Here is a 17,587-nt window from a genome sequence, read left to right as displayed (position 1 = left end):
ACCCAGAGTCAGAGGGATGTGACAGCCATGGCAGAGAGCTGACTGAATGGGATTCTAATTACTTATCTCCCAGACAGGCCGTGATATAGTTTTATCAGCAAGCTACCAAAAATCCTTCACAGTGTAGTTCCAGGGAGAAATAGTAGTATGAGTGGCTGGAAAATATGCTGTCTTAATGTCAAACCAGTTTTACGAACAATTGAAAGCCAGTGTTTGGCTGAGAGGATGACAGGACCATCTCTGCCCTTCTGTTCACTCTTCTAAGAGCAGGGTCAAGGTCTGGGACTTTTCAGCTATGTGTGTGTCTCTCCCTTGTATTTTATGCTTCATTCATTCAATAGCAGGTGCTATTCTGGGGCCTGTCACACACCCAGAAAGCAGCAGAGTTAAGTCCTGAGGTGATGCCCGCCCTGTAGGTGGTTCAGCAGTATCACAGCGAGGCCCTCAGTTCGGGGCCTAAATGTGGACAGCGGTCAGCAAACACCAGGGACCTCAACACAGTGCTCAGAGCCTTTGCAAAGCTCTGAGTGGTGGGTGTACCCTTGAGTCAGACAGTGTGGGCCTGGCTCTGTGTCTGGGTGTGGTAGGAAGTCAGTGAGGGCCAGGTCTGTATGGACTTGGACCATCCAGCAGAGGTGGGAGGTGGGCTGGGAGCAGACAGAGGCCTGGTGAGGCACTTAGGGAGGCATCTGAGATGTTTAGCCTGAGAGCAGAGTGGGGACGTGAACACCGAGCTGACTGGTAATTGGACCCCGACCAACCTCCTTTTCCTGTCGTGCCCCCCTGCCTTGCCAGACATATTGAACACGTTTTCACTGTGCTTCCTGTTCGTCCTGAATGTTAGCTCCCAACAGGACAGGAATCTGCAGTGCTGAAACCGTGCCTGGCTTGTAATAGGTGTTCATTTTACCAAAGGTAGTAAGAAAATTTGTGGTTATGTTACAACTTGTTCCTGAGCAACTACATCAGGTCCAGAACTGTCCCCTAAATTGTAATTGTGCTGTGCTGTGCTGTGCTGTTCTTAGTCACTCAGTTTTATCTGACTCTCTGCAACCCCGTGGACTGTAGCCCGCCAGGCTCCTCTGTCCATGGGATTTTCCAGGCAAGAATACTGGAGTGAGTTGCCATTTCTTCCTCCAGGAGATCTTCCCGACCCAGGGATCAAACACAAGTCTCTCTCTCTCTTTTTTTAAAATTTATTTTAATTGGAGGATAATTACTTTATAATATTATGGTGGTTTTTGCCATACATCGACATGTATCATCTATGGGTGCACATGTGTCCCCCCATCCTTTTTTTTCCTCTTAACCTCTTAGTTATTGTGCAAATCGACCACAGTCTTGAGCATAGAAACTCCACATCAGCATAGTGGGCTAACCAAGTTGGCAAGTCCAGTCAGCTCTTTGTTGAGAACTGCTGTGAAATTAAAATGTATATGCCACTCATAAAATATGGTTGAAATACTCATTATAGAATTTGCCATCTTGGGGGGAAAAAAGTATTTTCAGAGTATCTAAAAGTAAATAGTCTCTATTCAGTAATACTAATCTATTTAGAAGTTTAAATGGAATTACTGCCAGATGAAATATACATTTTATCTTCACTTCTTATATTGTTTTATATAGTTTATCTTCCTCTCAAAAGAAAAAAAAACAATTATATTTCTACCAACAGTAAGGGTTTTTTCCCCCATAAGTGTTCTCAATAGCAGTAGCCTTTAAAAACCATGTAATTTCAAGGTCAAAGAAAATGAAACAAGCAAACCAACAAGAAAATTGAAGGGAGAAAATAAGATTTAAGATTTTATTTTAGTTAGAAACTAGTCAGTAGAAGTAAAGATGTTTATAAATTCTTATACATTCTGCATTGTGTAAATCACATCCTAGACACAGATTTTTTCTTAAAGACACATTGATTTTGCAAAGAAAAAAGTAATATAACATACATATTAAAAGAGAAACAGTTCCCTCTACTGGATGTTTTAATAGAAAGTTATACACGCTGAATTCTTGCATCACGGGATTGCACAGGAAGGTCTGAGGGGGTGCGACAAGGTGGAAATGATGGTCTCTACAGGGCAGTGTGGGGTGGGCATGGCAGGAAGAAGCTGACAGAGTACTTCACATTTGTGTTGTTTGAATTTTTTGGTTGCATTGGGCTTTCGTTGCTGCACGTGGGCTTTCCCTAGTTTCGGCCAGCAGGGGCTTCCCTTTGTTGTGGTGCACAGGCTTCTCTGGCAAAGCACGGGTTATAGGCAAAGGGGTTTCAGTAGTTGCGGTGTGTGGACTCCTGGGTGTGCAGGCTCAATAGTTGTGGCACAGGGGCCTAGTTGCTCCATTCTATGTGGAATCTTCCCGGAGGAGGGATTGAACCCTTGTCCTCTGCTTTGGCAGGTGGATTCTTATTCACTATTCCTCCAGGGAAATCCTGTTCAAATTTTTTTACAGTGAAAGTGTATTCATCACTTTCACAAGTAAATAATTTTTAAAAACGATGCAACATTCTACATCAATATAATGTCATTTAAAATGTTTATACATTTATATACATAATGACAAAATATTTGGGTTGAATCACACTAGAAGGCTGTTTTTTATTTTGGCTGCAAAGATTTTGGATGATATTTATTTTTCCTTATGCTCTTTTGTATTACCTAATATTTTATAATATGCATGCATTGAATTTACAATTAGGAAAAATATTCTACTTAGCAATAAAAATTAAAAGCCTATTAAAAGTTAGGTAGAAAAAGTGTTTTTGTTCAGTGAAAAGGATCTTGCTTCGATTATTATTATTAACCTACTCAGTTTTTGTTTGACTGTTACTTAGGTAAGAGCTTATTCTGTAAGAAATGTATATTGGAAAATATGAAAATTGGATGCTGATAATCTGCCAAGCTGTATAACTGAAATAACTCAAGAAATCATATGTAGGAAGTTATTTGTGGATTGTGTGCTTCCACCCTGTGGTTGTTTAGAACTCAAAGCATTTTACCACAGACATGATCTAAACGTCCTTCTCACATTGGGCAAAAGTATGTTTTGTGCAAAGTGTAGCTAAACCAGTATGTTAATTGCAATAAAAAAATAGTAAACAATAGTTGTAGTGAAGAACAGTCAACAGTCTTCCCTTATTAGTAGTATAACCCATATAAGAGCTGGGCCCCTTGGCCTGTGAGCTGAAATAAAGATTCTCAAATGCCAGCATTTGGTGTGGGGAAACCCAAACCTCTGGAGGATTTCTATGAATCCACAGCCACTTATTCTCTCCTGTTCTCAGTGTCAGGAATATATGTTCATGTTAATGCATGGATGAACACTGTAGGTCTGACTCAAGATCCTGGAAGCAAGTGGGAGGGGGGCTTTTATCAATCACTCAGTACCCCCTGAAAAACTCCCTATTACCCCTTCCCACACCCTGACAACCTTTGTCTTCTTTCTGTTTCTGTGAGTCTGATTACTTTAGATACTTCATATAAGTGGAATCATGCAGTATTTTTCTTTTTATGACAGGCTTATTTCACTTAGCATCATGTCCTCAAGGTTTGTCCATGTTGTAGTGTATGACAAGACTCCTTTTTATGGCTGAATAATATCCCATTGTATGGAGAGATGTTTTCTTTATACATTCATCTATCTATGGGCATCTAGGTTGCTTCCAAATAGGAAAAGGAGTATGTCAAGGCTGTATATTGTCACCCTGCTTATTTAACTTATATGCAGAGCAGATCATGAGAAACGCTGGACTGGAAGAAGCACAAGCTGGAATCAAGATTGCGGGGAGAAATATCAATAACCTCAGATATGCAGATGACACCACCCTTATGGCTGAAAGTGAAGAGGAACTAAAAAGCCTCTTGATAAAAGTGAAAGAGGAGAGTGAAAAAGTTGGCTTAAAGCTCAACATTCAGAAAACGAAGATCATAGCATCTGGTCCCATCACTTCATGGGAAATAGATGGGGAAACAGTGGAAACAGTGTCAGACTTTATTTTTTTGGGCTCCAAAATCACTGTAGATGGTGATTGCAGCCATGAAATTAAAAGACTCTTACTCCTTGGAAGGAAAGTTATGACCAACCTAGATAGCATATTCAAAAGGAAAGACATTACTTTGCCAACAAAGGTCTGTCTAGTCAAGGCTATGGTTTTTCCAGTGGTCATGCATGGATGCGAGAGTTGGACTGTGAAGAAAGCTGAGCGCCGAAGAATTGATGCTTTTGAAGAGTTGGAGAAGACTCTTGAGAGTCCCTTGGACTGCAAGGAGATCCAACCAGTCCATCCTAAAGGAGATCAGTCCTGGGTGTTCTTTGGAAGGAATGATGCTGAAGCTGAAACTCCAGTACTTAGGCCACCTCATGCGAAGAGTTGACTCATTGGAAAAGACTCTGATGCTGGGAGGGATTGGGGGCAGGAGGAGAAGGGGACAACAGAGGAGGAGATGGCTGGATGGCATCACCGACTTGATGGACATGAGTTTGGGTGAACTCCGGGAGTTGGTGATAGACAAGGAGGCCTGGCGTGCTGCGATTCATGGGGTTGTGAAGAGTTGGACACGACTGAGCGACTGAACTGAACTGACAGAGGTTGCTTCCACATCTTGGCTATTGTGAGTAATGCTGCAATGAATATGGGTATACAAACATCTCTTTGAGATCCTGTTTTTAATTCTTTTAGATATGTGCCAAGAAGTAGGATTGCTAGATCAAATGGTAGTTCTACTTTTAATATATTTAGAACCCTCCATACTATTTTCTATAGTGGCTGCACCGTTTTACTTTCCCGCAAACTGTAAAAGGATTCCACTTTCTTCGCCAAAACTTGTTTTACGGGTTTAAAAACAATTTTTAAAAAACTCATTTAATTTTTTATGTATTATTTTTGATGGCACTGTCTTCGTTGCTGCACACAGGCTTTCTCTAGTCGTGGTGAACAGGGGCTACTTGCTAGTTGTGGTGTGCTGGCTTCTTATTGCGGAGGCTTCTTGTTGGGGAGCATGGGTGTGCAGGCTCAGTAATGGTGGCTCGAGGACTCTGGAGCACTTGGACTTTAGTAATGACCAACCTAGATAGCATATTGAAAAGCAGAGACATTACTTTGCCAACAAAGGTCCGTCTAGTCAAGGCTATGGTTTTTCCTGTGGTCATGTATGGATGTGAGAGTTGGACTGTGAAGAAAGCTGAGCGCCGAAGAATTGATGCTTTTGAACTGTGGTGTTAGAGAAGACTCTTGAGAGTCCCTTGGACTGCAAGGAGATCCAACCAGTCCATTCTGAAGATCAGCCCTGGGATTTCTTTGGAATGATGCTAAAGCTGAAACTCCAGTACTTTGGCCACCTCATACGAAGAGTTGACTCATTGGAAAAGACTCTGATGTTGGGAGGGATTGGGGGCAGGAGGAGAAGGGGACAACAGAGGATGAGATGGCTGGATGGCATCACTGACTCGATGGACGTGAGTCTGAGTGAACTCCGGGAGTTGATGATGGACAGGGAGGCCTGGCGTGCTGCAATTCATGGGGTTGCAAAGAGTTGGACACGACTGAGCGACTGTACTGAACTGAACTGAACTTGTGGCTCACAGACTTACTTGCTTGATAGCATATGGAATCTTCCCAGACCAGGGATCAAACCCATGTCCCCTGCTTTAGCAGATTCTTAACCACTGCACCACTAAGGAAGTCCATCAGTTATAATCTTTTTCATTTCTGATTTTTCTTTCTTAATCTAGCTAAGGATTTATCAATTTTGTTGGTCTTTTCAAAAAAACCAACTCTTACTTTCATTGACTTTTTTCTATTCTTCTTCTCTAATGTTTGTTGTTTCCTTCTTTCTACTAACTTTGGTTAAAGTTCTTCCTCAAAGTATAAAGTGAGATTGTTGATTTGAGAAATTTCTTCTATTTTAATGTCATTGTTTACTATTGTAAACTTCTTTCTTACTACTGCATCCCACAAATGTGTGTATATTGTGCTTTCATTTTCATTTGTATGAAGATATTTACTAGTTTCACTTGTGTTCTTTGACTCACTGGTTGTTCAAAAATGTGTTAATTTGCTCTTGTGAATCTTTTTTAATTTTACAGCTATTGATTTAATCGTTTCATTCCATATTAGTCAGAAAAGATACTTGGTATGATTTCAGAGTGGTTTAATTTGTTAACTTTCTTTTTTGTGGCCTAATATGTGATCTATCATGGAGGACGTTCCATGTACACTTGAGAAGAACGTGTGTTCTGTGCTTTTGTGTGGAATGTTCTGCATGTGTTAGGTCCAATCGATCTAGTGTTTTCAAGTCCTGTTTCCTTACTGGTCTTGTATCTGGTTGTTCTACCCATTACTGAAAACGGGTTATTGAATGTGTCATGGTCTATTTCTCTCTTCAATTTTGCCAGGGTTTGCTTTATATATTTGGGTGCTCTGATGTTAGGAGCCTATATATTAATAATTGTTATATCTTGTGTATTGACCCTTTTATCTTACAAAATGTCCTTTTCTCTAGTTGAGTTTTTGACTTAAAAGTCTGTTTTGTCTGATAATAGTGTAGCCACCCCTGCTCTTTTTCAGTTATCATTTGTGTGGAATATCCTTTCCCTACCCTAACCTATAGTAGTTTCCAAAAGGGAAACATATCAGACTATAGAACCCAGAGTAATTTATCAGAAATAAATCATTTACTGAATGCTGTGGAGTAGGATGGGGCTTTCCTGGTGGCTCAGCAGTAAAGAATCTGCCTGCAGTGCAGCAACCTTAGAGACTTGGATTTGATCCCTGGGTTGGGAAGATCCCCTGGATGGCAGGAAATGGCAACCCACTCCAGTATTCTTGCCTGGGAAGCCCCATGGACAGAGGAACCTGGCAGGCTATACAGTCCATGGGGTTGCAAGAGTCAGACACGACTGAGTGACTAAACAATATGGAGTAGGGTGGGCCCCTTAGCATCATAAGCCCTTGTTTTACAGATTAGAAAGCCAAGGCACAGAGGTAATTTGACAAAATAGCAGGTAAAAAGGGACTGGTATGTATTAGGCATGCAAAAATGAAAACCTTTTCTTTCATACTAAAAGTCTTTGAGATGGGGCAACTATTCTGGATGGAGGAAGAAGCCATGAGCCAAAGAACACGGCAACTTCTAGGAGCTGGAAACAATTCTCTCTAAGACCCTCCTGAGGAAACGCAGTCCTGCCAGCACCGTGACTGGCCCAGGGAGACCTATTCTGGACTTCTGATGTCCACAATTTTAAGGTAATAGACTTATTTTGTCTTAAGTAACCCAGTTTATGGTCATTTGTTACAGCAGACATAGGAAACTTATATAGAAGTCTGAGTAAAAAAAAACACATAAAAGAACACATTTTAGACAAAATTACTTAGAAAACAATTTATTGCACAAACTTTACATTTGTTGTAGATGATGGAAAACATGGTAAAAACAACCTTGTGTTAATCCATTTTTCCTGGAGATTTTTCTGTGGAAAATAAAGATTTCCTAATACATTCTTTTTATACAGTTGTTTACCAGTTGTGTTGGTAGTAAGCATCTTGGGAAGTAAGGTATAAAACTGAAACAGATCAGAAGAGCGCAGGGGGAAGACCACTGCCGAAGAGTAACCTCCAGGAACTCGGCATTTTCCAGGGCAGGGAAGATGCTGTGGGGTCCTCACACTGCAAGTGAAGAACAGAGTATCTGAGTCCTTCAGCTTTACTGCTCCCTCTCCCTTTAACACACACTACAGAACTCTCTTGTTTGTTCCTTTTGGTTTTGACACTTCTAGCTTTTATTGTAAGGAAAAAACAAAGTAGTAATAAATTTCTGTCTTTATAACAGCTGAAGATAAATTCCCTCAAATTCCAAATCATAAAGATATACCAGAATGACTGTGAATGGAGTCCACGGAGCAAAATCAAATTCAAAAGAAATAGGGGTTAAGAAAAAAAATAAGTGTTGCATGATTTGCATCAGTTTGTTCAGTGAAAAGGCATGAATTAAAAAGACAGTCACCTGCTATATAAAGCAGGCTTCGTTTACTTCTGTTATGCCAAAAGGCTAACTGATTTCCCTGGTGTAATGCTCTTATTTTGTAATAGGGAATGTATTTTAATTATAATGCATGTCCAATAGCTGCGGTATTGCTCCCATAACTGTACGTTTTACTTAAAAAAGAAAAAACAATCCTGGATTCCAAAGAGGACTTGTTTATCCTTATAAACAAGTTGCTATAATTAATGCAACACTAACAATGAACACAGTGAAGTACTTAAGAGCTTCCTTTTTTAAAAAAATCAGTCTTAATGGTTAGCTGCTTTCTTTTCAAAAGTTCAATGTAAGTTTTATATAAAGATGTCTATATTTAACATAACTTTCACTTACTTGGTCTACTTATATAGTATGTAAAAATGCAAGTTTATGAATACCTAACGAACAATCAGGCTTAAGCTTTAGTAAAACTTACATGTGGTTTGATTATCTGAAGCCATTCATTAAGATATTCAACCAGACCCAGAGCATCTGGGATGTTGTCTCCTTCTGAAACGAACTTCAGCAGAATCGCGATTGGGATTTCTTTAGAACAGCTGCAACAAACGAAAAGAACAATCAGGTATTCTTTTTGCTTCCCAACAGCAGTTCCACTGTGCCTGTGTTCCTATAGAGATGATCAGCCAGATCGTATGCGAGGAGATGCCACACGTTCTACGTGTAGAAACGGAACTGGGAGCCATGTAACACTCACCCTGGGCACATGCACCTTCCTGCCTCACAGCAAGATTTATGTGAGAAAACCAAAAGAACGTCAGTTTTGTGAGAAATATCTTTAAACAGCATAAACTCTACAGCTGCAATATCCTGCAGCTGTAAGTATTTACTTCAACTATATTTTAAAGACGATGGGAAGAAAGCAGACCAAAAAACTAGTCATGGTAGTTACTTTTGGTTGACATAGCTGAGTATTTTAAATATTGTTTGTTTGGACGGTTCTATATTTTCCAAATGTTCCATGAGGAGTGTGTTTCTCTCAGCACTTTCTCTAGTGCCGCTAACTTTGTGAGCAAAGTCACAAAGCCGCCCAGGGACTGCTCTCTGGCCTCGTGGTTTCACCCTGCGCTTGTGTGCTCAGGGCTGAGAGGCTCAGGCAGCCCACCGGTCCTCTTCCGCGGCTGCCGCCCCTCTGGTTCAGTGCTGCCTCCTCTCCAGCCGTGTCAGCGCCTGAACTCGGTTCAGCCCCCTGAACTGTGAGCAAACACATTCCTGTTATTTCAGCTCCGCAGTCTATGACCTGACAGCAGTGTAGGCACAGATGACGGGGCCTGAACAGAGCAAGAGAACAGTTCAAAGCTGGTGGTCTGCAGAGCAGGTGGGAGTGACTAGCTGGCTGGGGCTTCGCAGCTGTGGTGTGAGAGGAGGTGAAATAATATACTGTGGGTGTAAGCCAGAGAGGAAAGACCGGAGACAGACTAGGCAAAAGAAATGTTGGAGGAAATGATGGTTCTTCAGGTATAAGAAAGGAGTTATTACTTAATGAGTGCAGGTCTATTTAGAATCAAAATCCTGAAGGTGGATGGTGCTGATGGGTATACAACACTGTGAATGTACCTAATGTCACTTAATTGTACGCTTAAAAATGGTTTATTTAATGTTATGTACATCTCACCACCACCACCACCACCACATAAAGAACTGACTATAGGCAGAGAATAAGTGTTAGGACCCCTAACATGCTACACACAATGAAGCATTAAATATGGCTTCTCAGGAACCAATTCTATAACCACATTTCAGTCTTTCCCTTGAAAGTAACACAGCACCTATTTAATAAGGGCATTTTCAGAGTTCCAGCAAGCAATCCAAACACTCCCAGGTATCCTGATTTCATTTTGATTTCATCCTGAAATCATGTGGGGAGCAAAGACACAGGCAGACACACTCACCCTTCGTCATAGAGCAGCTTTGTGATCCCTCCTCCAGGGACACGGACACAAAACTCAGAATCGTCTATTTCAGGAATGCATGGGGTTTTTTCCATTTCTTCCCAGTTGAGGCTCTGTATTTTATTCTGAACACTTTTTTGCATGGAAGGTGTAAGAAGGTACCTGAAGGGGGTACTGGAAAGAAACAATCATATCATTAACTGCTGCTGCTAAGTCACTTCAGTTGTGTCCGACTCTGTGCGACCCCATGGGCTGCAGCCTACCAGGTTCCTCCATCCATGGGATTTTCCAGGCAAGAATACTGGAGTGGGTTGCCATTGCCTTCTCACTAACTAAACACTCACAAATAAGAACATTAAGACAAGAGTTCTTTCAGCAAAAATTACCTTGTTTTCCATATATTTTGTTGCAGAAGGCAAAATGCAAGTTCTGACAGTTTATGGAAGAGTAATGTAAAGTGATTGCTCTGACTTGCTAGTCACATACTTAGGAGACTGTGCTGGGGACAGGTAAACAACCGAAGGCAAGGCCGGCATGAAGACCCCACGGCCACACCCCGACAAGGCCTCTTACAAGGGCCTCAGAAATGTGGTCTACTGTGACAGTCTCAGAAATTAACTCGTTTTGAGAGGTTACTCTTCGCTGATATTTCTTCTTCATGATTTTACAGGTGTACAAATGACAATGCAATAAATATTATGGATTTCTAACTCTTGAATACGTTATCTTTTATTTAAGAATTCAATCTGACATGCCTGGAAATTGTACTTAAAGGCAGCTGGAGTTCTGCAGATACAAATGGTTGAATACATGGAAATAAATAGAAACACTGATCCAGTCTTTGAATCAACTGATAAACTTCAGGTACTCTTTCTCCTTTCTCTCCATCAGCTGAGCCCTGAGGTGCTGTGGGCTCATGACACACACAGCAGAGCACAGTCCCAGAGATACACACAGCAGAGCGCAGCCCCTGAAGCACCCCATTGCTACCCTAGACCCCAGTGCTGCGGCCCTGGGAACACCAAGGGCCCCCAACGCTACTCCCCCTGCTGCTGCTGCTAAGTCGCTTCAGTCGTGTCCGATTCTGTGCGACCCCATTGATGGTAGCCCACCAGGCTCCGCCGTCCCCGGGACCCTCCAGGCAAGAACACTGGAGTGGGTTGCCATTTCCTTCTCCAATGCATGAAAATGAAAAGTGAAAGTAAAGTCGCTCAGTCGTGTCTGACTCTTCGTGACCCCATGGACTGCAGCCTTCCAGGCTCCTCCGTCCATGGGGTTTTCTAGGCAAGAGTACTGGAGTGGGGTGCCATCGCCTCCCCACAATCTTTACCTCCTTCTTTCTAAATTCCAGGGAGAAACGGAAAGGATGGCGTTAAACTTTTGTTTTAACCTTTTAGTAAAGAAATCATCCTAATAACGGTACACATCTTAACAAAAATACTTGTCCAGAGACACAGACCTACCTGCGCAGCTGGAGGTCATTACGGTGATACGAGTGGCTGCTAGAAAGAACCACCACTTTGGCGCAGCCGCTGCATTTCACCCAGGAAAGCAGTTTTTCACAGAATGACTTTGATTTATACTTTGTATACCATGGAAAGAGTACAATGAAAATACAAAGTTAGATCTCAGATTGTAACAAGAGTAGCCTACATAGTATTTCATCAGTCTTTGTGATGATACTATTAACAGTTTATGTATGCTAAACTTATAGTTAGTTTCAGATCCACTTATTGTCCTTGCACTGAAGGTGAAACATGAGGAACAATGACTATAATTTTCTGCCCCAAATCTGATCAGGGGCAGAATTTGGGGCAGAAAATTCTGCCCCAGAAAATTCTGGGTTAGGTAAGCCAGAAGGCAGAATGCCTGTCTGGGTCCCTCAGCACAGTCCGTGTTGTGAATCACAGGAGGAAGTCAGCTCCATGCTGAACACCAGCTAAAAAGGTGTGACAGCCGAGGCAATACTTGAACTTTGCCTGGATGCAGAACTGATGGGTGTGTGGGGAGCAGCTGGGGAAATCTGAGTATTCTCTAATGCTCATCCCCCAGGTGTGTGGTGTGCTGTAGTTGTGAAGGAGACTCTCCTTCCTGTAAGACGTGTGTTATGTGATGCTGGCACCCAGCTGCTTTGGACTGTTTGGCAGAAGGAAACTGTGTGCACCGGCACAGAGGGTCAGCCAGGTGTGGCAAGAGGTGAACAGGCAACTGACCTGGGATGTGGACCTTTCACTCTACTTTTAATGGATGAAACAAAATCTAAATAGCTCCAGGTGTCTAGTGGCTGCCAGGTCAGTGTGGACACATTCCTGCTAGACAGTGGTGAGGGCTATGAACTTGCTTGGAGACAGGAAGCTACAAGAGGATCTGACTGAGGTTTCCAGGACCTGGGGTGGAACAGCCTGTGGGGCGGGTGGTGCAGAAGCAGAATCAGGGGCATGAGAGAGGACACGGGCTGGACCAGAGTGGTGACAGCAGAAGGGGAGAGAAGCGGGATTCAAAAGTGTTATTTTCAGATACACGTAATTTTTATGCAGGTGCCACGGGTTTGAAATGTAATGCAAATAGAATAAACCTGTAATATTCATATGCTTAAATTTTTTCACCCATGGTACCTGAATCAGGAATATACAGGGCCCAAGCTATATGTCCCAATTCCTTTCAATATATTCAGGAAATAATAGTGACAACTCTGAAATTTTATGAGTATTTCTCTATAAACTCAGACTGCTTAACTGTATAAATATAAAGAAAGAAAATGATTTTTGAATCTTAATAATGACTCGGTATTTTCTCATTATACTGTACTTTAATAAACTTAAGACAAAAGCAATATACTAACCTTAATAAAAATGGATCTTAACTGAAGAGCCACTAGTTTCTTTGAAGGCAATGCATACACTGCAAGTATAAGAGAATGAAACCACATGATAGTTAAAATTAAGGAGTCATACATGAGAAATTAATAACAAAACTGAACTAGGAAAAATTCTGTATTTAAATATTTTAAAAATATATTTATTTGGCTGCATCCAGTCTTAGTTGCAACACAGAGGCCTAACTGCCCTGCTGCTTGTGGGATCTTAAGCTCCCCAAACAGGGATTGAAATCTGTGTTCCCTGAATTGGAAGGTGGATTCTTTACCACTGGACCATCAAGGAAGTCCCTAAAGATTTTTGCCAATTAAAACACAGAACATATGTACTACATCATTTAGCTAAAACACTTTAAAAGTACCTCAGAATTCACCCATGGGCTTTATTCTATGGAATAGATTCATTGCTGAAATTTAACTATAAGAAAATTATCAAAAATTATTTCTCTTCTTTGATTGTAAACCTAGAGGACTCCCCTGGAAATTTCTATCCTTATAACAAATGACCTCATTTTCAAGACCCATTTTCAAGGTTTGGTTTCTGATATTGTTCCCTCTTTTCTCTAGAGAACAGTCACACTCATTGGGGTTAGAAGGAAGAGTAAAATGCAGGCAAATTTAGCTGTGTGATAAAACACAGAAGCTACATTTATTTTCTTCAGGAGATTCAGAAAGACCTGAAATAAAACATAAGACCTCTGTGAGTCAATATGTGTGAATTTATCCTGTGAGGAGGATCCACAGCATTCACCAGAGTCTACAAGGGGCCCACTTTACTGATGCTTTAGGAGGCCCTGCCCAAGTTTACCTCCAAGAATGAGAAGCCCTGACATGACCCAAGGACAAAATACACAGTCTCCAAGAACATGTGATTAAGCCTCTGTGCCAGGGCTAAGCTTTCAGTCACTGTAAACATCACAGACAACCCGAGACTCGGGCACTGTGTGTCGTGGGTCACGTCTCTCCCATTCTACACGTCTGTAGGGATCATCTCACTGGACTGGTGTATGTGGGATGACTGGGACCGTGTAGCAACCATTAGCAAGGGTGCTGACCACCAGGCGTGTTTGGGACAAAGTGGGCTGGAGCTGGAAGCTCAGGAACCAGGGAGGTGGGCAGGCTGAGTTGACGTCCATGACGCCTCACTTCAGCAGCAGCACTCCTGCTCTCCACCAGAGTGTTTTGTTGGTAAGATCCTGTTTCCCAGCGCCTTGCTCGTGTGATATAACATCACCTTTCACGTATTCTGGTCAAAAATATTTAGCTTCTAAATAATCAAGGCTTTAATACTAAGTCCAGTTTCAGAAAATACAGAGGCCAGAGGAACACAGTGGTCAGTCTGTACGCTGTGAGCCCTGACTAACCCCAACTGACAGCACAGCAGGGAACTGTGGAGATGGGTGGTGTGGGAAGGGCCTAGGCCTCCTGCAGTCAAGTGACTCGCCTCTCTGAGCCGGGTCAGTGTGCATTACGATGAACGCTACCACTGTGTGACAGATGACTTCAGCCTGCGTGGGGCGCTGCACATTAAACACAAAGGCCTGAGCCCAGTGTGAGCAATACTTACACGTGCCAGGAGGACAGAAAGTAAAACTGAGGATAAGAGGGGGAAACCCCGTGTTAAAAACCATTCTATCCAAGGGTACAAATACAAGCACATCTCTCGAGGGGGCTGTAATCCAGGGTGTGTGCAGGAGAGGAGGGGACCGCTATGGATTCTAAAGAGCCACTCCAGGTGCCAACAGACACCCAGGGAGGGTCTGGCTGTGACTTGACACAACTCTGCCTTGTGGAAGGATATAACACACCTTCAGCATTTATACTGAGCTCCGCTGAATTCTCTTCTGCAGTTGCATATGGATTGTTTCCAACCATTGGCACAAGACAGTCAGTATAGAAGTAACCGATCTTATGCATATTCAGTGTGGAAATAATCAGATCTATTGCAAGCTGGCCAACATTTCCAACAGATACTGCTGGCTGAAACAGTAAAAAAAAAAAAAAAAAAGTTCATTAAGTTATCCAAATCAGCAGCACTTTAAGAAGTTTAGACAGAAGAGGGCAGTCACAGCAGAGGTACTGGATACCAATGCCCAGGTGCATCACACCTGGGTGCTGAGCTTTTCATTAGCTCCACCTGGAGACTACTGACTGCATACTTACTGAATACCTGCTATGTGTCAACCCCTGTTCTGGGCACTGAGGATGCAGTGAACAAATGGATCAGAGTTCCTGCCCTTGTGGAGTTTCCATCTAGTAAGGGGGTGGTTTGCTGTGGCAAACAAAATAGTAAAATACATAGCGGAAGTACTATAGAAAACATTTAAGTCAGTAAGGGTGTGTGTGTTTGTGGGTGACTGCAAGTTCAAAAGGGGTGGTCAAGGAAACAGTCACTTCAGGTGACCAGTAACTATAGCCCTGAAAGAGGTAAGGGAGACAGTCACACCAAGACTTGGGATATGATGAGGTCAGGCAGTGGGCAAGCAGGTGCGGAGGCTGTGAGGTGTGAACAACAGAGTTCCTGGGTCTTCTTTCCATTTGCTTCGTTAGTGCCTAAAGATTGGAGGGAGCTTCTTTTCATGCGGCACACACACACACACACACACACACACTCTCTCTCTCTCTCTCTCTCGCTCGCTCGCTCTGCTTCTTTTCATGCGGCACACACACACACACACACACTCTCGCTCGCTCTCTCTCTCCCTCTCACACACACACTCTCTCTTTCATGACTTCAAATAGCCAACTACCGTATCTCTACCTACACCCCACTCACCTGAACTCCACAGCCTAATGGCTATCTCCACACTGTTACATCAAAACCAGCAGGTACCAAACAAAGCATCTGCCCAACCCGCTCCCTACTTTGCACTTCAGAAAACAGCAACAATTACTCACCCAGTTACCTAAACCAGGGACCTGCTTCCCTTCCCCTCAGCAGCCACAGCAGGAGAGGACTAATTGTCCTTCATCCTGTCTCCCAAGTTTCTCTTCACTATACCTGCTCCTCTGCACTCTTCCAGCAACTGCTCGTTTTTGGCCTCTATGGATCCCTCAGAGCAGCCTCCCACTTTGTGCCCTCATGTACCAATCCCCTGGTTACCCTCCTTTAATTCCTTTTCCCTTTTTTGAAGATTCTGCTACTTTGGTTAGACCCTCAATCTCGGGTATCGTTCGTTTCTTCCTCACTACTGGATTCTTCCCATCAGCCTATTCGCACCCTCTAAAATATTTCCTTCTAAAAAAAACTCCCTTTTCACACGCTGTCACTTCTCAGTGTCCCTGCAGAGCCCAAATTCCTTACAGTCCGTCCACTAAGACACAAGCAGGAACTTTATCTGTGAATTCAGGAACAAAAGCACAAACATACACATCTCCACGTCTTCTCCCATTTCTTCAATCCAATATGGCTTCCCTCTTCACCGTCAAGGGTACTGCTAGTAACCTGTGGACATTATTTTCTCTATGATGTTTTCTTTCTGCCAGGTATCTCCTGCAAAAATACTTTTTCCCTTTTGTGATTAACGAATATTTTTCAGGGAGACACTTTGATATGAAGTCAAATTTTCTTCCTCAGTACACTATCAAAGCTGCTTATATCATTCACTGATACTTCTTTTTTGCTTTGAGCCACGCCACAAGTAGGACCTTAGTTCCTCGACAAGGGATCAAACCCATGTCCCTTGTAGTGGAAGCACAGAGTACTAGTTACTGGACCAGGAGGGAAGTCCCCACTGATATTTCTTGCTTTCATTATGATGAAAATTGTCGAAAAGTGACTTTTCTATTACCATCGTCCTTTTAAAAATTGATGCACAACATTGTGATTCGACATCTGTACACATTGCAATATGATTACCTCAACAGGTCTACTTAACATTCATCACCACTCAGTCAAAAAATTATTTTTTCTTGTGATAAGAACTTTTTAAGATCTACACTGTTACTTTCAAACATACAACACAGTGTTAACTATAGTTACTACGTTGCAAATTACATTCCAGGACTTATTTTTGACTAAAAGTTTGTACTTTTGACCCCTTTCACCTATTTCATCCAATCTGTTCTATGTTGTTTTTTTTAATTCCACATACGAAGCTTTTCTTAACAGGTCTTTGTGTCCCTCCCCTTCCCAATAAATCCCAGGGTCTTTCTGTACCCCTTTCAACGTTCTAACTTTTTTTACGTGTGTTCCCAACTAGACTGCGAACTCCTTGAGACATAGAACCTGGTCTTACCATTACACCCTGACACAACACAACGCTCACTGAGGCAATGAATGAACCGCGATAGAACCGCGTGCTGTCGGCAAGTCTTTACCAGCCCGTCTGCAGTTTCCTGACTAATGACAATCACTCCCCAGCTTAAGCGCGGTACACAGCTCGCTGAGAAAAGATTTTCCAGGAAGAAAGGTACAGCGAGTGGCCCGCACGGCACCAACGGAGCGCAAGGTCACGTCCCCGCACATTCCGCTCTCAGCCACCAGGACCCGGCCCCGCAGACTGCGCGCGTCCGGGGGCCGCTCTGACGCCGGCCCCCTGCCCCGACTCACCATTAGGAGGGTGCACCCCGCGAGGTCGGGGACCGAGTCCCCGGAGGGGACGAACATGGTTTCGCTGGCGGCACGAAGAGCCGGCGGCCGGAAGTGCGGGTGGAGGGCTCCTGGGGTCCTTCGAGGCCCGGGTTGCGGTCCTTAGGTGCCCGTCCCACTGCCTGCCGGGTCGGCGCGCGGGAGGGGCTGCGGGCGGGGGTGGCGGCCGGGGCGGCGCGCGGGAACGGGCTGGCGGGCA

General features: G+C 43.1%; 1 protein-coding gene across 1 annotated transcript; it reads right to left on the bottom strand.

Moving 5' to 3' along the window:
* Nucleotides 1-7,356: 7,356 nt before the first annotated feature.
* Nucleotides 7,357-17,508, bottom strand: PSMG2 (proteasome assembly chaperone 2). Its single transcript, XM_005892361.3, has 7 exons — nucleotides 17,350-17,508; nucleotides 14,606-14,777; nucleotides 12,765-12,823; nucleotides 11,386-11,504; nucleotides 9,923-10,096; nucleotides 8,449-8,569; nucleotides 7,357-7,660 (listed from the first exon to the last, which is right to left on the bottom strand). Exons 1-7 carry the CDS (start codon nucleotides 17,404-17,406, stop codon nucleotides 7,568-7,570), a joined length of 795 nt encoding a protein of 264 aa, XP_005892423.1. The 5' UTR covers nucleotides 17,407-17,508; the 3' UTR covers nucleotides 7,357-7,567.
* Nucleotides 17,509-17,587: the final 79 nt, after the last annotated feature.

The sequence above is a fragment of the Bos mutus genome, chromosome 24 (genome assembly GCF_027580195.1).
Source record: "Bos mutus isolate GX-2022 chromosome 24, NWIPB_WYAK_1.1, whole genome shotgun sequence".
In the NCBI taxonomy this organism is placed as follows: Eukaryota; Metazoa; Chordata; class Mammalia; order Artiodactyla; family Bovidae; genus Bos; species Bos mutus.
The sequence above is the reverse complement of the archived record's forward strand: the minus strand, read 5'-3'. Positions and strand labels throughout refer to the sequence as shown.